Below are 21,019 nucleotides of genomic sequence, written 5' to 3'. Positions count from 1 at the left end.
GGGGACTCCATTTTCCCACAACCTCTTCTAAAGTCTCACCCCTATCCCATCTGTAAAGCTAGAAATGAACACCAGAATTCTTCTGACCTGGAGACCCCCCGAGAACTAACCATCGGAACCCATGGCTGCCTCATAAAACTATTACAGTAGTTAGGTGAGCAAGCTGGGAAGACAGGGGGCATTAAAGAGCCACCTTTCCCCACTTGGCTCCCCTGGAGTTACTCCTCTGAGTCCCAGACCTTGGGAACTGAGCGACCATGAAATCATCCTCTTTCTTGCATCATGCATGGCCACGTTGCACCCCTACCTCATGCCCCTACCTCAAGTCACCACAGTCAGAGGGCGAAACTTGAACCCTGGGGGAGACCGCCACCCCCTGCAGGGGCCTGATGGGCAGTGCAGCCGGCCAATCCTAAGGCTCAGAGGTTAGGTGTGCAGGCTGACCACTAGGTGAGGGAGCCCAAGCAGTAGGCTCTAAAGAGACCGTGCTCAGTAGCCAGCCATGAGCTGTGAGGGTCAAACATAGCTACCCATCAGATGATCTGCTCTCAGGCTTCCTGAACCCCGGGCCATCGAGGACAAGTAGCTCTCTCTGCCCTTCCTCAAAAGTAGCTGAGCCATTGCTTGCTCCTCCTGCTCCTGCGGGCTGCTGCTGCTACTGCTGCCCCCTCTGGCTCGTTAAACTGCCATCCGAGGCTCTCAACTCTGGGCCATCTACCTGGGGCATGGGGCTCTCAGATGTCCATCTCTGGCCAGTGCTTCTGTGGGCATTGGCGTGGGTGCAGAGCGCAAGATCTGCATGCCCGTCCTGTGGAGGCCCAACCCTGGCACCCCAAGGAGAACGCGCTCTGGTCCTAGAGCTAGCCAAGCAGCAAATTCTGAAGGGGCTGCACCTGACCAGCCGTCCCAGAATAAGTCGTCCTCTGCCCCAGGCCGCACTAACCAGAGCCCTCCGGAGACTGCAGCCCCAGAGCGTGGTTCCTGGCAACCGAGAGGAAGTCATCAGCTTTGCTACCACCGTAGGTGGGTGAGGGGAGAGAGACAGGGAACAGGAGGAAGAAAGAGAGCCCGGCAAGGGAGGCAGGAGGAATGGGGTGTGGCAAGAGAAGGAGGAGCTGAGGGCAAGTATGGTTGTGAAGACTCGGGCAGTCCAGGCTCTTCCCAGAGGTCTGAGTGAGGGACGGTCCTGGGCAGGGTGGCTGGAAAGTCAAGGAAGCTTTGTCTCTGTTCACATTTTTCTTTGCTTTTTTTTTTTTTTTAATCGTTTGAGCAGGCAAATCCACTTCAGCCTACCGCTCCATGCTCACATTCCAGCTGTCCCCTCTTTGGTCCCACCACCTGTACCATGCTCGCCTCTGGCTGCATGTGCCTCCGTCTCTCCCTGGCACGCTCTCCCTGAGAATCTTCCGTTGCGGCACCAGGAGGTGCCGAGGATCCCGCACCTTCCTAGCTGAGCACCAAGCGACTTCCTCAGGCTGGCACGCCCTGACTCTGCCCTCTAGTGGCCTGAGGAGTGAGGAATCTGGAGTCGTCAAACTCCAATTGGACTACAGACCCTGGAACCCTAACAGCACTGTCACTGGACTGCCAAGGCGACTCTTGGACACAGGGGGACAGCAACGGCCCTTCTTGGAACTTAAGATCCGAGCTAATGAACCCGGAGCAGGCAGGGCCAGGAGGAGGACTCCCACCTGTGAGCCTGAGACCCCCTTATGTTGTAGGCGAGACCACTATGTGGACTTCCAGGAGCTGGGGTGGCGAGACTGGATCCTGCAGCCTGAAGGATACCAGCTGAATTACTGCAGTGGGCAGTGCCCGCCCCACCTGGCTGGCAGCCCTGGCATTGCTGCCTCCTTCCATTCTGCTGTCTTTAGCCTCCTCAAAGCCAACAACCCTTGGCCTGCAGGCTCTTCCTGCTGTGTCCCCACTGCCCGAAGACCTCTCTCAATCCTCTACCTCGACCAGAACGGTAACGTGGTCAAGACCGATGTGCCAGACATGGTCGTAGAGGCCTGCGGCTGCAGCTAGCAAGAAGACCTAAAGGTTCTGAGTGAAGTTCAAGGTTCAAGTTGAGGGTTCCCTGGCTTCCCGTGTCTGGAAGCGTGAGATTTGCTGACCTGGCAGTGTGACTGGGTTTGACCTCTACGGAACTGAGATGGGCATTTTCTCGTCCTAGATTCCCGTCTATTTCAGGCTGTTTCAAATGTAGCCAGATGGGGAAACTGCTTCCTTTTCATGGGACTGCCTGGCCAGCGTCATTTCCTACATGGAGCCCTGTTCCAGGACAGCAAGGGATGTCGTGGGAGGGAAAGAAGAAGGCAGGGGGAAATGACTTAGTCTCTCCCCGGAAAAGAAATTCCTCAAGTAACGGAGGAAGAAGTAGAGGGCCCAGTCGATTGGGAAAAGGCAAACAAGCAGGCTAATAACAGCGACTATTGCCTGCTTTGAAGCAATGTCAATAGGAAGATGAGCAAGATGTGTGTGGGGAGGGCTAAGGGGGTTAGAGGGCCTGGGATCGAGAGTCGGTAAGAAGGGATGCTGGGCCCGTGAAGTTCCCTAGCTTTCCCCAGAAGACAAGACCCACATGGAAGACATAATTTATACTTTCTTAATAAAAATGAGAAAGAAAAGCAACAGTGAGTCGTGATAAGGGGTTGAGGGACGAGGCATAAGCAAAGTGTGGTCTGGGGACCTTTGGCAGGCCCCTGAAGCCAGCCCACTCAGAGCTTTCAAAAACATTTTCATAATAATATCAAGATGTCATTTGCTTCTTGCTCTCATTATCTCTACGTTGTACAGTGGGTGTGGTGGTTTGCACTTATGATTCCAGCACTCAGGAGACTGAGGCAGGAGGAACACCATGAGGTGAAGATTACCAGAATTCAAGAGTGTGGGGCTGGAGAGATGGCTCAGTGGTTAAGAGTATTGACTGCTCTTCCAGGGGACCCGGGTTCAATTCCCAGCACCCACATGGCAGCTCACAAATGTCTGAAGATCCAGTAGCAGGGGATCTGACACCTTCACACCAATGCACATAAAATAAAATTAAATAAACCATAAAAAATATTTTTTAAAAAAAAGAATTCAAGAGCATGAATTCGAGGTCAGCCTTAGCTACTGAGATCCTGTCTCAAAGCAAACAAACAATACGCGGCGTTTTCCAGAGTATGCTGCCTAATAAAGCAACTACATCACTGCCGAGAGATTAGAAGCTTGTCTGTTCTTTCCCTTTTTCCCCTTAAAAAAAAATTTATAGCAGCGTGGTGGTGGCGCACTCTTAATCCCAGCACTCAGGAGGCAGAGGCAGTCGGATCTCTGTGAGTTCGAGGCCAACCTGATCCACAAAGTGAGTTCCAAGACATCCAAAGCTACACAGAGAAACCCTGTCTCAGAAAAAAAATACTTATTTTTAATTTATGTGTGTGAGTTTTTGCCTGCATATAGTGCAGCTCTTCCAAGGCAGTGCCTATGGAGGCCAGGAGAGGGTGCTGGATTCCCTGGAACCGGAGTTAATGTGGGTGCTAGAACAGAATTCAGGTCCTCAGTAAGAGAAACAAGTGTTCCTAATGGCTGAGCCATCTCTCCACCTCCCACACACACCTTTTCTTGGTGGTGTTTGCTTGTTTTTAAAACAGCCCAAGCTAGCCTGGAGCTCTCAATCCTCCTGCTTCAGCCTCCCAAGTGCTGGGGAAGTAAAGGCTTAAATCATCACGCCTGGCCTGGCTATGCATTCTTTCACCTCACTTTCTGCCTTTAAATTTTAGCACAGTGCTAACATATGGAAGTCACACATAAGAAGGCATCAGGCATCAATTCTTTTTCTTTCTTTCTTTTTGTTTTTGTTTTGTTTTGTTTTTGTTCTTAGAGACAGGGTTTCTCTGTGTAACAGCCCTAGCTGTCCTGGAACTAGCTCTTGTAGACCAGGCTGGCCTTGAACTCACAGAGATCCGCCTCCCCCGTGCTGGGATTAAAGGTGAGTGCCACCACCTCCAGGCTCTTTTTCTTAAATTTGAAAGAAAAGGTACTGGGGGGTTGGTTCAGTATTTAAGAGTACCTGATTCCAATTCCCAGTACCCACGTCAGGTGGCTCACAGCTACCTGTAATTCCAGAGGATTGAACACCTTTGACCTTCATGGGTGCCCATACTCACATACACATACTCCACAATTAAAAATAAAAAGTTGGATAGCCTCAGCTACAGAGTGAGTTCCAGGCCAGCCAGGACTGTTACACAGAGAAACCCTGTCTCAAGAAACCAATAAATAAATTAATTAATTTAAAAAGAGCTAAAAATCTGGAGAGTTAGCCCAGGGCCTAAGACAGCCTGGTGCCCACAGAGGACAGGGCTTGGCTCAGCTATCAATAAGTCCAGCGTGAGGGGGCCTGGTGCCCTCTTCTGACCTCGACAGGCACCAGGCATGCACGTGGTGCGCATTTGTGCATGCAGGCAAAACACTCATGCACATAAAATCAAACAGATAAATCTAAAATGACTGCAGTTAAGGAGAGGCTGGGGGCACAGTCACTGGGTAAGCATCTGCCACACAATACAATGTGGTGACATTTTGTTTGTGTTGTAACAGATGAAGCTTGCCTGAAGATCAGACTGCAGAGCTATAACACTAGAGGCTAAGCAGTGGTGGCTCACACCTTTAATCCCAGGATTTGGGAGTTCCATGCCTTTAATACCACCACTAGAGAGGTGGAGACAGGAAGGGATGTGGCTGGGCGGAGAGAGGAATATAAGGTGGGAAAAGACAGGAGCTCAGGTGCAGTCTGAGGTGCAGCCTGAAGCAGTCAGTAACAGGACGCAGTCTGAGGACAGGATCACTCTTCTGGTCTGAGGATTTGGTAGAGGTGAAAGATCTCTTTAGTGGCTGTCTGCATTTCTTCTCTGATCTCTCAGCTTTCACCCTGACTTCGTATTGTTACCAGGAATAATTAGAATTCGTGTTACCAAATAGAATTTGTCTTGGGTTCCCCACTACCAGCATAAAATCCCAGGGCAGAGATGTCTGTGAACCCCAGTGCTGGGGAGGAGATGATCTGAATTAATGCATCACACACCTTTGGTCCTAGCACTCAGGAGATAGAGGTAGGTGGATCGCTGAGTTTGAGGTCAGCCTGGTCTACAGAATGAGATCCAGGACTGCCAGGGCTACACAGAGAAACCAGTCTCCAAAAAATAAAGAACAAAACCAAAAAAAACCAATCCCAAAGAAAGGTGGAGAGCAGATGCCATGACTCTGCGGGGAAAGGCAACTGCTGCCAGGCCTGAGTACCTGGCCAAACCCATGGCGGACGGAGAGAATCAACTCCCGCCAGTGCAGTGCTGGTCTGAATGAGATGCCCCCAAAGGCTCATTTATTTCAATAGTTGGTCCCAGTTGGTAGAACTGTGTGGGAAAGATTAGAAGGTGTGTCCTAATACATTTATCTTAACTGTTCTAGTATTAGTAATAAAAAAAAAATGGTTCAGCAGTTAAGAGCACTGACTGCTCTTCTAGAGGACCCAGGTTCAATTACCGGCACCCACATGGCAGCTCACAACTGTCTGAAAATCCAGTTCCAGGGGATCTGACACCTTCACACCAATGCACATAAAATAAAGATAAATAAATCATAAAAAAAAACAGGAGTCAAAAATTGAGATAAAAACCTGATAAATCCAAAGAACAGCGGATGAAAAATTAGCTGACCCTACTCTTATGTTTTCCAGATCAAAAAGCCCGAGAAATCTCCTCAAGCCCTGCTTAATCTCTTCCCATACCTCTCTATCTGGCTCCCTCAGTCCTCCAACATATCTATGGCTAATTCCAATCAATCACTGACTCTTCCCTCTGATTCAAGGTTTAACTTTATTAGAAGCCTTGGAGTGTCCGTGGGAACAAATATCACACAACAGTGTCCTTGTGGAAGGAGCTGTGTCTCCAGGGCTTTGAGGTTTCAGAAGTGCATGGCATTGCCCTCCCAGTTGGCTCTCTCTTTGCCTCCTGGTTGTATCATGAGATGTAAGCTCTCAGTGACCACTCCGGCATCATGCCTGCCTGCTCGTTGCCATGCTCCCCACCAGGATGGTCATGGATGGATTCTCTGAAACTTTAAGCCCCAAATAAACACTTCCTATTGTAAGTCGCCTTGGTCATGTTACCAGAGTGACAGACAGTAACATATCTGAGAGAACTGATTCCTCCAAGTTGTCCCCTGGCCTCCACACACTATGGCACCTGTGGTGGTTGGAGTAAGAACGACTCCCACAGGCTCACATAGTTGAGTGTCTGGTCACCCACGTGGTACTATTTGAATGCCTGGTCTATTTGAAAGGATTGTAAGGATGAAGAGGTGTGGCCTTGCTGGAACTATGTCACTGGGAGTGGGCTTTTTTCCAAGCCCAGTGTCTCTCTGCCAGAAGATCAGGATGTAGCCCTCAGCTACTTCCCCAGCATCTTCCTGCCACCATGCTCCCTGCCAAGATGATAATGGATTAAGTCTCTAAAACTGTAGGCCAGCCCCAATGAAATGCTTTCTCTCATAGGAGTTACAGCGGTCACCATGTCTCTGCACAGCAATAGAATAACGGCTAAGACAACACTCAGATGTACCCTCTGCTACAGGCACACAAAATAAATCAACATGAGCCGGGCGGTGGTGGCGCACGCCTTTAATCCCAGCACTCGGGAGGCAGAGGCAGGCGGATCTCTGTGAGTTGAAGGCCAGCCTGGACTACAGAGTGAGTTCCAGGACAGCCAGGGCTAAAATGGAGGGACTCTGTCTCAAAATCAATCAATCAATCAACCAATCATCAGGGATAGAGCAATGGTTCAGTGTTTGAGATCACCAACTCTTCTTCCAGAGGACCTGAGTTCAAGTCCCAGCACCCACAGAGGATCTGACTTTCTCCTCTGAACACCTCAGGCACCAGAAACGCATGGAGTAAATACATACATACATATATGTATGTGTATATATATGTATTTATATACATATATATGCTGCATATATACATACATATATGCAGTATACATACAGGCAAAACACTCATACACATTAAATAAATAAACATTAAAAAGCTAATATAAAAAATTAAATAAATAAAAAAATAAATCTAGGAGAAACTGGGTGTCTTAGTTAGGGTTTCTATGGCTGTGGCAAAACACCGTGACCATAAAGCAGGTTGGGGAAAGGGGCTTGCTTGGCTTACACTTCCACATCAGTGTTCATCACTGAAGGAAGTCAGGACAGGAACTCAAACAGAGCAAGATCCTGGAGGCAGGAGGTGACGCAGAGGCTATGGAGGGGTGCTGCTTACTGGCTTGTTTCACATGGCCTGCTCAGCCTGCTTTCTTATTGAACCCAGGGCCACCAGCCCAGGGACAGCACCACCCACCATGGACTGGGTCCTCCCCTGTTTTATCACTAATTGAAAAAATCCCTTACAGCTGGATCTCATGGAGATACTTCCTCAGCGGAGGCTCCTTCCTCTCTGATGATACTAGCTTGCATCAAGTTGACACACAGAAGCAGTCAGCCCCCCCCCCCATGTTGATTTGTGCTTGTCATCAAAGACGCTAGGAGTCCGAGGTCAGCCTGACTCCAAAACACGAAAAATAATTCCCTTCCCACAGAATTCAGAAGGCCCCATAATTGTCCAAGCGTGGAAGGTGGGTCACATGACATATGCAACGCTCTTTCTTTCTCTGTGGTCACTGGTCCGGCCTGACGTTGGCTTCCTTGTATCTTCTACGGATGGAACCGGTCGGTCATGTAGTTGACTCTTTATCTGTTCCCACCCCCACAATTGTTACTGGCCTTTGTAAGGTCTCAGACCCGTCCCTAGCTTTACCTCACTTTCGTTTTGTTGTTGCTTTTTTAAAAAACATACTTTGCAGGCCCAAGAAGGTGGCTTAGAGCAGCGCTAGGGCACGGACTGCTTTCAAGGCACCAAGCCTTGACTTCTCTCCCCGGTGGGAAACGGAACTAGCTGCCCTCTGCCCCGTGTCCAGTCGCCACTACAACACAAATCCAAAGAGACAGGCTACTCCCCCGTCAGGCACCACCTTGAGGGACTAGCAGTCTCCCCTGGTGTGCCCTTCTGTTTCTTCAGACTCACGCAGCTCCCTCCCTGGGCTCCTACCTGGGCCTTACCAATGGGAACCTGTCAACTTTCCTTAAATTCGCCAGTGCGACCAACTAGACTTGGCACATAGGAGTGACATGTGCGAAGCCGACCAGCAGAGGGCGCAAAAGCCTTAAAGCGAGCGGTGTGGAGGTGGCAGCAGTCTCCAGAATTTGGAGATGGAGAGCGAAGGTTCTCTGGAGAGGTACTAAAACAGAGGACACTTCAGTGATCTGTGAACACACACCTGGCACTTAGAACTTAAGCCCATGTTCCTCTTTCATGTTCCTTAGGCCGCATCCCCAAAACTTTCTACCACAGCCAACCCAACTCCTTTTGCCCAAACCCTAACTCTCCCAAATCCTCCACGTTCCAATCTAAGAGTGAGGCTGGCCTATAGACCACAGCATGGAGAATGCCCAGTTAAGACCAACGAAAGCCATCGGCCGTACCATCAAAGTTAACTTTCTGGGGTGAGCTTCCCCCTCCCCCTCCCCGCTCCCCCACTGTCCTCTCCAGCCTCGCAATATTTTCCTCAATGTTTTCCTGGCTCTGGTTCAGGTCCTCTTCGTGGACAGCCGATCCATGAATCCGCGCCGGGATTTACTGCCCACCAAGAGCAGCGTGTTCGGGAGGGGGGGTAGTAGGCAGTATAGGGTCCCTCAAGGGAGGGGGAGGATCCTGGGGGTCCTGGGGGTGCCATAAGCCCGGCACCCCCTCTCTAACTTCTAGCCACCCCACTTCATCTTCTAGAACGGCCTGAAGGAAGGATATTGGAGGGAAGTGAGCGGGAAGAGTGGCCGTGCGCCAGTGGCAAGAGCGAGAAAAAGTTTTTGCAAAAGGAAAAAAAAGTTTGCGCTTCTCGCGGGTGGTCCCGGCTCGCGGCCCGGCGGGCTGGGCCGGCGGGAGGGCAGGGGGCCAGGTTGGGGGGGTGGGGTGGCACTGAAGCTGCGCTGCAGTGGCCCTGTCGCCCCCCCTCCCCGCCGCACACCCCCCAGCCCAGTTTCCAACCCTGGACCACGCATCCCGAGCCCTGCGCCCAGACGGAGGTGAGAGGGGGGCAAGAGGGGAGACCACCTGGGAGCGGTGGGGGAGGGGGCTGAGGAGATGCTCTGATGCCTAGGGACTCACCCTATCCCACAAGAAGACCTGGGGCGCAAAGACAATATGGGGTGGGCGAGATTGGGGTGAGCCATTAGGAAGTTTGGGTGTTTTTCTTGTTTAGCTTTAATTTGTGCCTCCTTTTCTCCGTATCTCCTTTTTCTTCCGGCAGTCTGTCTGTCTTGGGTCTCTTTGTACTCTCCCACATATTAGAAATATCTCCCTTTCTTGAGGTTGGCATGAAGAGGCTGTTGGGACGGCCAGCTGGAGGTCTGCGTGGTAGACGGAACTCCAGGTGCGTCTCTGAGCGCCGTTGGAAAGACGTCAGTGTTCCTAAGAGGGGACCCACCGCAAAAGGAGGGAGCGCTCAATGCGGTGGGAATAGGAATGTTTGAGGCAACAAAATCACTGAGGCCCGGGCTGGGATTGGACTCTTGACCTGTGTTGTGACAGATGTCCCGGTAGAAGCTTGGGTTTGGGGGCAAAGGAGTAGGAAGGAAGCTGGGTGGGTTTTCAAACGTGTAGTGTAGGCCTTAGAAAAATCCCTAGGAAATTTGTGTTTTAGTCTGAAGGACTGTGGGCAGGGCCCTGAGCAAGAGCTGGGGAGACCTTGTCTTGACCCTCTGACCTCAAGACCACCGGGGCAGCTGAAGCCAGGCGCCAGGAGACCCCTACTGGGGCAGAGCGGGACCACTGGCCACTGCCAGCTTGTGTATCCCGGTTGGCCCCCCGCCCAAACGGGAGCTGGGGACCGAGGCCCCTCCTCTAGCTTAGACCACCCTGCCTGCCCTTGCTCCCCGCTCTGAATCCTCTTTCAGGCCCCATGACCCTGAAACAATCAACCCAGGACAGTTAGCTTTGGGGACGGGATCAAGGAAAGGGAACTCCATAGAGGCCGAGGGTTTTGGAGAACCAAGGACTTTATGGTTTAGGTCTTTCCTTCCAGTGCAGGGAAAAAGATGGGCAGTTTTCAGGGAGAAAAGTTCTTGAGAAAGCGAGTGATTTTTCTCTAGGGGGCGGGGTTCAGAAGGACCCCCCCCCCATTATCTCTCTGGGCATCCCCGCCGGACGGACGTCTCCGACTCGCCCTTGACGTCACTAGGGGGTTCCCGGGGGTCTATAGGGGTTAACCCTTAGGAAGCCAGCTGAGATACTCTGGAATCCAAGGTGTCCTCCCGTGCACACCTTATCTACCCAGGCCCTTCTCTCAGTAGTGTCTGGTTTCTTCTTTCCCACTCCACTATAGGGACCCCACTTTCCAATAGCGCCCCCACCCTGCGCGCCACTGCCTGCTTTCAGGATGCGCTGAGAGAAGGGAAGAATGTTCCACCCTTCACACACACACACACACACACACACCCGCCCCCCCCCCCCCGCTTTTCTGGGCTCCCCAGGCGGGCGGGGGAAGCTGAGCCGTCTGCAGCCGGAGCCTGCGGCGGCGACTTGGGTGGGCCGAGAAGGCACGGGGGCGGGGAAGGCGGGACCGGGAGAAGGGGGTGGGGCCGACTCCTGGGAGTTGGGGAGAAGGGGTACGTACGTACAGGACTCTGGAAAATAGACACTGAAGATGATTCGGGTCTCTGGCAGGGTAACTCTGAGTGCGCTCTGCCCCATTCCGCCCAGAAAACCTTCACTGAAACTGGAAAAGCTAGCTAGCGACATATTTACTAGTATGAAGAGGGAGGCGTGAGTGTAGGCTGTGGCACGCGTGGGAGAAGAGGGCTGTCGCCCCATTTTCATCGGGTCTCCTGGGGTAGACAGGCAATGGGACAGGAAGATAAGACTGACATCTTTGAGGGAGCATCTAGCGTCTGGGGGTCGTTTGCAAGTCCTCCCCCTTCCCTTGAATGAGTCATAGCAGAGGAGGCAGAAGACATGCCCCTCATCCAGCTGCCAGCCAGCTGTGCCCCCCACCCCCAACGTTAGTGCCAAGGTCGAGTTGGGAGGTCTTGGATGCGGGATCCGGGACTCAGCTGAAAAAGGAGGAGTTAGCATAGGTACAACCCAGGCTACAGCTCTTGGGCTGGGTCGTAGGGTTCCGTTCTCCGTTTTGCCCCGCCCTCACCCTAAATCCCAGCATCCCGGGATCACCCACCGCGCCGGCCCGCCCGCTCCCGGTGGTTCTCCACCCCACCCCGCCCCACCCCACCCTCCGCTCCCGGAAGACCGAAAAACGTGGAGTGGAGTGAAAACTGGTTGCGAGAAGGAAAACCGGACCTCGCACTATCTCTTTGCTCTCCCTCTCCTTCCTAATTAGAGGAGTTTTGTTTTCTCATCCTCATTAAGCCCTTCCTCATAGTTCCTTTCCAGTTCCCCTCGACCAGAAGGGTTAAGTAGGCCCAGACTCAAGCAGCCTCAGAATGACTTTAGCTTCCATCCTTTTTACTCAACAGACGGGAGACACTCTGCTCCTAAGCCTGATTCCCTCCCACACATTTCTCTGTCTAAGAGGACAGATCATTTATGTTCTCTTCTGGCCCCACCAGCCAATCTGGACTGAAGCGAGGTCTCCCTCTACTGGACACGGGAGAGATTGCATATGCATGCCTTCTTGGGCTGGCGCTCAGAGAGAGCAAGCAAGCAAGCAGTCCCTGGCATGAAGTCAGTGTTTCTCCAACATACTCTTCAAAGCTGGCCATGACCAGAACGAGAAGCAGTGGAGGGATCATGACATTAAAATCGCCTGGAGTTTATGTTGGATCAGTTAGTCCATACTTTCCCCATGTGCATACACAGACCATGAGACACTTACCCAGTTCCCCCAAAAGATCCCCCAGACTTACAGACTTCTTGCTCTATGGGAGGTTTCTTCTTAACGCTGTTGAATGGCATTATTTTCAACTTGATTTCCATGACCATTCTCAGGGAAGTTGGGGGCACAAGGGGCCTGCTGGCCACGGTCTTGTGGCTGAGATTGCCATTCTTGTTTCTCGTCCTCTTTATGACTTGGCAAATCTGCACTCCTCCTTCCTACAGTGTCCCTCGTTCTTCCCCGAGATACCATGTTCAACTCCATGACTCCATCCCAAGTCAATAGCTATGGTGAGCCATGCTGTCTCCGACCCCTCCCCAGCCAAGGGGTCCCCAGCATGGGGACAGAAGGTGAGTGTGTTTAGCAGTCCCTGGGGCTTGAGGACTTGGCAGATCTCTCACCTACTCCCGGGATCCCTCTCCAACTCATCCCTACCCCACACTAGTTTCTTATCTACAGGAGGATTTTGAGACCCCATGCCATGTATGCTTTGAGTCTAGGATCATACCGTACGTGGGGTCTCGAGGTAAGCCCTGTATCTCCCCATCCGAATGCCCCAGTCCAGCTGTCTCTCTTTTCTAGGATTTTCTGGTTTGCCCTTTTGCCACCAAGCCAACTTTATGTCAGGGCCCCAGGGTTATGGGTCTGCCAGAGAGACCAGCAGCTGTACTGAGGGTGAGGACTCAGGAACTCCCTCCCCCACCTCCCCACCCCCCCACCCCGCCCTCTGGGACTGGTTCTGAAGGAGGAAGTGGGAAGGCAAGGACCCAACTCAGTGGAAGAGATGTCCAGAGATGAAAGGGATCAGAGAACAATCAAGAGGTCCTAAGAGCAAGACAAAAAAAAAAAAAAAACATTTTGCTTTTTTTTTTTTTTTTTTGGTTTTTCGAGACAGGGTTTCTCTGTGGCTTTGGAGCTCGTCCTGGAACTAGCTCTGTAGACCAGGCTGGTCTCGAACTCACAGAGATCCGCCTGCCTCTGCCTCCCGAGTGCTGGGATTAAAGGCGTGCGCCACCATCGCCCGGCAACATTTTGCTTTTTTAAGTCAGACCCCACCCACACTGAGTGCACAGAGACATGTACCTTTACCATATCTTTTCTTTTTAAATTTTATTTTTTAAGCAGTGTATGTGTTTGTGTCTGTGTGGGTGTGCACATGTGCATGCTGGTGCCCTGGCAGGCCAAAGGTGTGGGACATCCTTGGAGCTGGAGTTATAGGTAGTGGGTGTGAGCCACCTGATGTGGGTGCTGGAAACCGCACTCAAGTCCTTTGGAAGAACAGCAGTGCTTTTTTTTTTGTTTGTTTCTTTTTTTTTTTGTTTGTTTTTTTGGTTTTTTTTTTGTTTTTTCGAGACAGGGTTTCTCTGTGGCTTTGGAGCCTGTCCTGGAACTAGCTCTGTAGACCAGGCTGGCCTCGAACTCACAGAGATCCGCCTGCCTCTGCCTCCCGAGTGCTGGGATTAAAGGCGTGTGCCACCACCGCCCGGCTTGCTTTTTTTGTTTTGTTTTGTTTTGTTTTTTTGAGACAAGGTTTCTCTATAGCTTTGAAGCCTGTCCTGGAACTAGCTCTTGTAGACCAGGCTGGCCTCGAACTCACAGAGATCCGCCTGCCTCTGCCTCCCGAGTGCTGGGATTAAAGGCGTGCGCCACCACCGCCCGGCCACAGCAAGTGCTCTTAACTACTGAGCCATCTCTCCAGTCCCCTTTGCTGGTCCTGACTCCTGTCTCTCCTGCCATAGGGCCACTCTTTCCTCCTTCCCGGAGTTCAGTCAAACTGACAAAGAAGCGGGCGCTCTCCCTCTCACCTCTGTCTGACGCCAGCCTGGATCTACAAACAGTTATTCGTACCTCGCCCAGCTCCCTTGTGGCATTCATCAACGCCCGCTGCACATCCCCTGGAGGTTCCTATGGCCACCTCTCCATTGGCACCATGAGGTGCTGGCAGCCTCAAACTAAGAGGCCCCTACAATCTGTACTGAAACCCATTAGAGAACTCAGACCCTTCAAACCCAAACCTCCACCCCAACTTGAATCCCTACCCTTCCCAAAGCACTGGACCCTTTTCAGAGACCCCTGGGACTTATTCAACCCCGCCTTCCCGAAACTCACAAAACAGAGCAAGGACTCTCGTGACTGATAGTCCTAAATAACAGCCTCCTCTTCACCTAGCCCATCTCTAGGATTCCCACCCCAGATGAGCCACCAAAAAGGGACTTCGCCTTCCTACGGTGTCCAGCCCTGTGTTCCACATGATTCCACTCGGGGTGCGATGATGCTGCGTCCTCAGTCCCGAGGACCACGTCCGACCTGCCAGGTGGGGCTCTCCACAATGCCCTCATATTTGGCTTCCCAGCTCAGGATAGGTGGGTGGTAGGTTTAGCAGCGGGGCAGGTGTAGATGGTAGGTTCACCCTGCGGGGCTGACTCAGGCTCTCCCAGGTGAGAGCACACCTCCTGTCCATCCCACTCAGCAGTGCAGGCTGTGGAGGAAGCCCTTCCTCACTCACAGGGTTCCTGCTATTTGGGTGGGGGCCTGTAGGGCAGAAGGACCTGGCAAGCTTTTCCTTCTGACTACTCCATCCTCATTACCCTCACCTCTTCCCCCGGGGAAGCTGAAGTCAGAGCTGGACATGCTGGTGGGCAAGTGCCCAGAGGAGCCTCTGGAAGGTGACATGTCCAGCCCCAACTCCACAGGCACACAGGTAAGAGGAAGGGTGGGGCTTTCTTTGTGGGGCCTGAGCAAAACAAAACTTGCCACCAATGACCCTAAGAGTGTCTCCCTTGCCCTAGGATCCCCTGCTGGGGATGCTGGATGGGCGGGAGGACCTGGAGGAGAAACCTGAGCCTGAGTCCGTGTATGAGACTGATTGCCGCTGGGATGGCTGCAGCCAGGAGTTTGATTCCCAGGAGCAGCTGGTGCACGTGAGCCCCAGGGAGTAGCAGATGGTTGGTGGGAGCCGGTGGGAGACTGAGTGGGCTTTATGGTCTGCCCCAGGGCAGGACGTTCAAGGGTACCGGGGTCAGAGATTGCATGCTCAGTCCCTCATAACCAAAGCTCGGTTACTCTCTGCTCTAGAAAACTTAGGGTATGGGATATGTGACCCTTTGAGTAGGGGGCTGGGTTTGGGTGACATCGGGAACCCCGGAAAGCCTCGTTTTCTCCCTCCTCAGCATATCAACAGCGAACACATCCATGGGGAGCGGAAGGAGTTCGTGTGCCACTGGGGGGGCTGCTCCAGGGAGCTGAGGCCTTTCAAAGCGCAGTACATGCTGGTGGTGCACATGCGCAGACACACGGGCGAGAAGCCGCACAAATGCACGGTGAGGCGCCCATCCGAGGGTCCAAGGTAGACTTGTGCCTTCAGTGCCCCTTCCTTTGTAAGCAAATGTTTAAAATCTTCCTGAAGACTGTACTGATAGAAAGATGAGCATAGTGATATATATTACGATGTTTTCGGTGGCATTTTATGGGGTGGGGGCTTGTATTCCAAAGTGCATATATGGAGGTCAGCAGGCAGCTTGCGGGACTCAGTTCTCATCTTCCACCATGTGGGTCCTGGGGAATCAAACTCAGGTTTTCAACCTTGCCCACAGACACCTCTAATCACTGAGCCATCTTGCTGGCCCTAAAATATCTTCTTGGTATGCTATGTTACATATCTGTAACACTAGCACTTAGTAAGCTGAGGGAAGAGAATCTAGAGTTTAAGACTAGGTCTCGCCGGGCGGTGGTGGCACACGCCTTTAATCCCAGCACTCGGGAGGCAGAGGCAGGTGGATCTCTGTGAGTTCGAGGCCAGCCTGGTCTACAAGAGCTAGTTCCAGGACAGGCTCCAAAGCTACAGAGAAACCCTGTCTCGAAAAAACCAAAAAAAAAAAAAAAAAAAAAAAAAAAAACACAAAAAAAAACTAGGTCTCAAAAAAGGAAAAACAAACAATCAAAAAACCCGAAGAACAAAAACAAGCCAGCCAGCAAAGGCAAGCAGATCTCTCTGAATTCAAGGCCAGTTTGGTCTACGTGAGGAGTTCCAGGCTAGTCAGGGTGACACAGTAATACTCTATCTCATAAATAAATAAACAAACAAGCAAACAAATAAATAGCAAACAAAAACATAGCAAAATTAAGTCTTGGATCAAAAATATTTTTTTCCCTTTTGATTTTAAAAGAAATGAAAACATGCTGGACATGGTGGTACATGCCTTTAATTTCAGTCCTAGGAAGGCAGAGGCAAGCAGATCTCTATCATTTTGAGACTAGCTTGGTCTGCATAGTGAGTTCAAGGTCAGCCAAGACTACACAGTGAGATTCTGTCTCAGAAAACCAAACTAATAGCCAGGCATAGTGACACAAGCCTTTAATCCCCGCCACTCAGGAGGCAGAGGCAGGCGGATCTCTGTGCGTTCAAGGCCAGCCTGGTCTACAGAGTGAGTTCTAGGACAGTTCGGGCTATACAGAGAAACCCAGTCTTGAAAAACCAAAATAATAATAAAATAAATGAAAACATTTTTTTATGAATCCCTTGTGGGTCCCTTAGTATTCCTTTTTTTGTTTTTGTATTTCAAGACAGGGTTTCTCTGTAGCTTTGGAGCCTATCCTGGAACTAGCTTTTATAGACCAGGCTGGCCTCGAACTCACAGACATCCACCTGCCTCTGCTTCCTGAGTGCTGGGATTAAAGGCGTGCACCATCACCACCTGGCTTCCTTAGTATTCTTGCTATTGCATTTCCTAGTGTCAGTTGCTGAAGGACACTCCTGACGCCTCTCTAGGACAGTCTAAGCTCTATGCCAGGACACCTGCTTAAGATGCTCCCTACTTCACCGTGCCCCCTACCCTGAGCGGTCTCCAGCTTTCTCTGCCTTTAGATCCCACCTGCCCTTGTGCCCGATTCCCTGGTATTCTCTTGGCTCCTCATGACCCGCCAGTTTTAGTTTAAATCATAAAATTTCCGTGTCCTGTCTGAGAAATGTGGCTTGACCCCTTTCAGTTTGAAGGGTGTCGGAAGTCGTACTCACGTCTTGAAAACCTGAAGACTCATCTTCGGTCACACACGGGTGAGAAGCCGTACATGTGTGAACATGAAGGCTGCAGCAAGGCCTTCAGCAATGCCAGCGACCGCGCCAAGCACCAGAATCGGACGCACTCCAATGAGGTGAATGCCCAAATTACCAGACGCTTCCCATTTCAGACACGTCTAAGTGTTTCCCCCGTAAAGAGCCCCCTAACCCAGGACTCCGGCCGTGAGTTCCCCTTGCTGTGTAATTCATACAGGAAACACTTCTGAAAAATGCCTCTCTTTGGTCTAGCCAGGCAAAGGGTCTGTGTTAAGTAGACCCCTGACCCCTTCAACTTCTGAATTTGTGTGGCCTCACAGCCTTGGGGATGGGGGAGGTGGTCACTTCTTTTTTTTTTTTTTTTTGTACCCACACCATCTGTTTTCTAATCCTTCTAGAAGCCTCTCACCAAGGGCTCACATTCCCCTTCCTTCCTCGAAGGCTGTGTGTGCTCTCTCACTCACCCCTTGTGGCTTTTCCCATTCTGTTTGTGTTCTGCCTTGATCCCTTGGCCTTTGACTTGGCAACGCTACTCCACAGAAGCCATATGTGTGCAAGCTCCCTGGCTGCACCAAGCGCTACACAGATCCCAGCTCACTCCGCAAACACGTCAAGACAGTGCATGGTCCTGATGCCCACGTGACCAAGCGGCATCGAGGGGACGGCCCGTTGCCACGGGCACCGTCCCTTTCCACAGTGGAACCCAAGCGGGAAAGGGAAGGAGGACCCATAAGGGAAGAGAGCAGACTGACCGTGCCCGAGGGTGCCATGGTGAGCCAGCCATGGAGGAAGTCTTGCCTCCGTATCCCATCATGCCCTGCTGACCTCTTCCTAGCCGACCTCTCCCTAGAAGCATACCTTCCTACATGCAGTCTTCTGCGTCCAGCCTACCTGTCTCTAGTTTTAGTATTGCTCCCTGGCTGACCCCAGATCTAAGGGTGACATTAGAATTTTCCATTGTCTAATTGGTCCAATACATTCACTTTGGGGCCGGGAGGGGGTGCTCCTGGGAATATGGACAACAAAGGTAGGCAAATGCTTCACCAGGAAGCAAATCTTCAGCCCCCTGTGGACTCACTCTTAAGTAGCTCTTACCTAGCTCCAAGCTTTAGGTGTACAATATTTTGTGTATTCCTCAAAAGAGGAAACAGGCAAAGATAATTTGTCAGGGTCCTAGGACTAAGCTGGACTGGAGCCCTGGGAGTCTGTACCCCAGCAGGGTTCCTTCCCATTTTTCCTCTAGTTCACCCCAACCTCTTGCCTGCTTAGTCCTCAGCCCTTGCAAACACTGGGACATAGGCTTCAGCCACTCCCTGGGGGGAGGGTGCCACCCTCCACTCTTGGCCTCTTCACAGAAACCGCAGCAGAGCCCTGGAGCACAATCCTCCTGCAGCAGTGACCACTCCCCAGCGGGCAGTGCAGCCAATACTGACAGCGGTGTGGAAATGACCGGCACTGCGGGGGGCAGCACTGAGGACCTGTCCAGCCTGGATGAAGGGCCTTCTGTTGCCGGCACTGGACTGTCCACACTTCACCGCCTGGAGAACCTCAGGCTGGATCAGCTGCATCAGCTCCGGCCAATAGGGTCCCGGGGTCTCAAACTGCCCAGCTTAACCCATGCTGGTGAGACCTGGGTATGGGAGGTGTTGCTGAGCTGGGGACCTGTCCTGAGTTGAGGTGATGAGGTCATCCTTTGAGTTGCCACGTGGCATCTTTTTATTGTCTGAAAAATACTCCCTTCCAAGCCCGGCAGTGTCGGCGCACACCTTTAATCCCAGCACTCGGGAGGCAGAGGCAGGCGGATCTCTGTGAGTTCGAGGTGAGCCTGGTCTACAAGAGCTAGTTCCAGGACAACTAGGGTGTAACACAGAGAAACCTTGTCTCAAAAAAACAAAAACAAAAATACTCCCTTCCTTGGAGATACTTTTTTTCCATCGATCAGAAAATTATGATATCTATCTATGCGTGGCGGTTATACATCTGTAGCCGCACCACTGGAGACTAGGGCAGCAATACTTCTGTGATGTGCTATCCCCGTCACTGCCTGGAACCCTTGGCCAAACAGAGTAAGTGCGGTGAACGGAGACAGACAGGGTGATTGGGGCGAAGAAGCCTAGGACTCTTTACCGTGGGTTCCAGGTCAAGGCTAGCCTGTGGGAACACAGGGTGGGAACCGCGGGGCTCCCTACCACCTGCCTTCTCTCTCGTCATTTGCAGGCACAACCATGTCTCGCCGGCTGGGCCCCCCGGGCTCCCTTGACCACCGCAGCAGCAGCTCCAGCAGCGTCAGCTCTGCCTACACAGTCAGCCGCCGCTCCTCTCTGGCCTCCCCTTTCCCACCGGGATCCCCACCGGAGAATGGCGCGTCGTCCCTTCCTGGTCTCACACCTGCCCAGCACTACATGCTCCGTTCAAGATACGTGTCAGCCAGAGGGAGTGGCACCCCACCTACTGCAGCACACAGCCTGGATCGGATGGGGGGTCTTTCTGGACCTCCCTGGAGAAGCCGAGCTGAGTACCCAGGATACAACCCCAATGCAGGGGTCACCCGGAGAGCCAGTGACCCAGCCCGGGCTGTTGACCATCCTGCTCCAGCCAGAGTCCAGCGGTTCAAGAGCTTGGGATGTGTCCACACGCCCCCTAGTGGAACAACTGGGCGTAACTTCGATCCCCACCTCCCTACCTCTGTGTATTCACCACAGCCCCCCAGCATCACCGAAAATGTTGCTATGGATACCAGAGGGCTACAGGAGGAGCCAGAGGTTGGAACTTCCATGATGGGCAATGGTCTGAATCCATACATGGACTTTTCATCTGCAGATACTTTGGGATATGGGGGACCTGAGGGAACGGCGGCTGAGCCCTACGGAGCTAGGGGCCCAGGTCCACTGACCAACTATGGCCCTAGCCACTGTCCTCAGCAGGTCTCCTATCCTGACCCCACCCCAGAATCATGGACTGAGTTCCCTTCCCATTCTGGAATGTGCCCTGGCACTAAGGCTCCAAATGAAGCCTATAGCCAGTGTCCTCCTCGACTTGAACATTATGGACAAGTGCAGGTAAAACCAGAACAAGGGTGCCCGGTGGGGTCTAACTCCCCTGGACTGGCACCCTGCCTCAACGCCCACCCCAGTGGGGGGTCCCCAGGTTCACAACCTCCATTTTCCCATTATCCCCAACCCCCTCCTCCCCAGTATCCCCAGTCGGGTCCCTACCCTCGGTCTCCCCATGATTATCTTCCATCAGAACACAGGCCTGGCCTCGATTTTGACTCCCTCTCTCACCCCACGGGACAGCTCAAAGCTCAGCTTGTGTGTAGTTACGTTCAGTCGCAGCAGGAACTGCTGTGGGAGGACAAGGGCCGGGGAGGGCTCCCCACCCAGGAACTTCCATATCAGAGCTCCAAGTTTCTGGGGGGTTCCCAAGCTAATCAGAGCCCTGCCAAAGGGCCAGCAGCTATGTACGGATCAGGCTTTGCACCTACCCTGGCCAATCACAAGCCAGGCTCCTTTCCTACCCCCTCACCATGCAATGAGACTTTTGGAGTTGGGGTAAACAGGCCTTCCCATAGGCCAGCAGCAGCAGCACCACCCCGGCTTCTGCCCCCACTGCCCTCTTGCTATGGATCCCTCAAGGTGGGGGGCACCAACCCCAGCTGTGGCCATCCTGAAGTGGGCAGGTTGGGAGCAGGTCCTGCCTTGTACCCTCCCCCTGAAGGACAGATGTCCAACCCTCTGGACTCTCTTGACCTGGACAGCACTCAGCTGGACTTCGTGGCTATTCTGGATGAGGCCCAGGGGCTGAGTCCTCCTCCTTCCCATGAGCAAGGGGACAGCTCTAAAAATACCCCATCTCCCTCTGGGCCCCCCAACATGGCAGTGGGTAACATGAGTGTGTTACTGGGGTCTCTGCCTGGAGAGACACAATTCCTCAACTCCAGTGCCTAGAAGGATAAGGCATCCCAAGCACATCGGTGTTTCCTAGATGGCTACATGAG

General features: G+C 52.4%; 2 protein-coding genes across 3 annotated transcripts; both read left to right on the top strand.

Annotated features, from left to right (window-relative positions):
* The first annotated feature begins 725 nt into the window (after positions 1 to 725).
* Inhbe (inhibin subunit beta E) lies at positions 726 to 2,028 on the top strand. The gene is made up of 2 exons (XM_041663410.1): positions 726 to 1,023; positions 1,274 to 2,028. Exons 1-2 carry the CDS (start codon positions 726 to 728, stop codon positions 2,026 to 2,028), a joined length of 1,053 nt encoding a protein of 350 aa, XP_041519344.1.
* A 7,030-nt stretch (positions 2,029 to 9,058) lies between these two features.
* On the top strand, positions 9,059 to 20,983 carry Gli1 (GLI family zinc finger 1). Of its 2 annotated transcripts, none has more exons than XM_041671703.1 (13): positions 9,059 to 9,165; positions 9,451 to 9,512; positions 12,194 to 12,319; positions 12,552 to 12,644; positions 13,709 to 13,904; positions 14,139 to 14,283; positions 14,581 to 14,670; positions 14,759 to 14,890; positions 15,140 to 15,289; positions 16,956 to 17,120; positions 17,563 to 17,793; positions 18,378 to 18,645; positions 19,240 to 20,983. In XM_041671703.1, exons 3-13 carry the CDS (start codon positions 12,220 to 12,222, stop codon positions 20,967 to 20,969), a joined length of 3,300 nt encoding a protein of 1,099 aa, XP_041527637.1. In that variant the 5' UTR covers positions 9,059 to 9,165; positions 9,451 to 9,512; positions 12,194 to 12,219; the 3' UTR covers positions 20,970 to 20,983. The 2 variants fall into 2 exon arrangements, with proteins under 2 accessions (XP_041527637.1, XP_041527629.1); XM_041671695.1 differs by having other exon boundaries at positions 9,115 to 9,165; positions 9,390 to 9,512.
* Positions 20,984 to 21,019: the final 36 nt, after the last annotated feature.

This window comes from Microtus oregoni, unplaced genomic scaffold (genome assembly GCF_018167655.1).
Source record: "Microtus oregoni isolate MIOR12 unplaced genomic scaffold, Mior012 000001F_ref0000356, whole genome shotgun sequence".
Lineage (NCBI taxonomy): Eukaryota > Metazoa > Chordata > Mammalia > Rodentia > Cricetidae > Microtus > Microtus oregoni.
Note: the sequence above shows the minus strand (reverse complement) of the source record. Positions and strands in the feature narration are given on the sequence as shown.

Bases quoted from the DNA above. Each gene is read 5' to 3' on its own strand.
- Inhbe (XM_041663410.1), top strand. From the start codon at position 726: ATGGGGCTCTCAGATGTCCATCTCTGGCCAGTGCTTCTGTGGGCATTG. The intron at 1,024-1,273 runs GTGGGTGAGGGG...TCGTTTGAGCAG, and splicing joins CAGCTTTGCTACCACCGTAG to GCAAATCCACTTCAGCCTAC.
- Gli1 (XM_041671703.1), top strand. From the start codon at position 12,220: ATGTTCAACTCCATGACTCCATCCCAAGTCAATAGCTATGGTGAGCCA. The intron at 13,905-14,138 runs GTGCTGGCAGCC...CTCTTCACCTAG, and splicing joins CTCTCCATTGGCACCATGAG to CCCATCTCTAGGATTCCCAC. The intron at 15,290-16,955 runs GTGAGGCGCCCA...GACCCCTTTCAG, and splicing joins AGAAGCCGCACAAATGCACG to TTTGAAGGGTGTCGGAAGTC.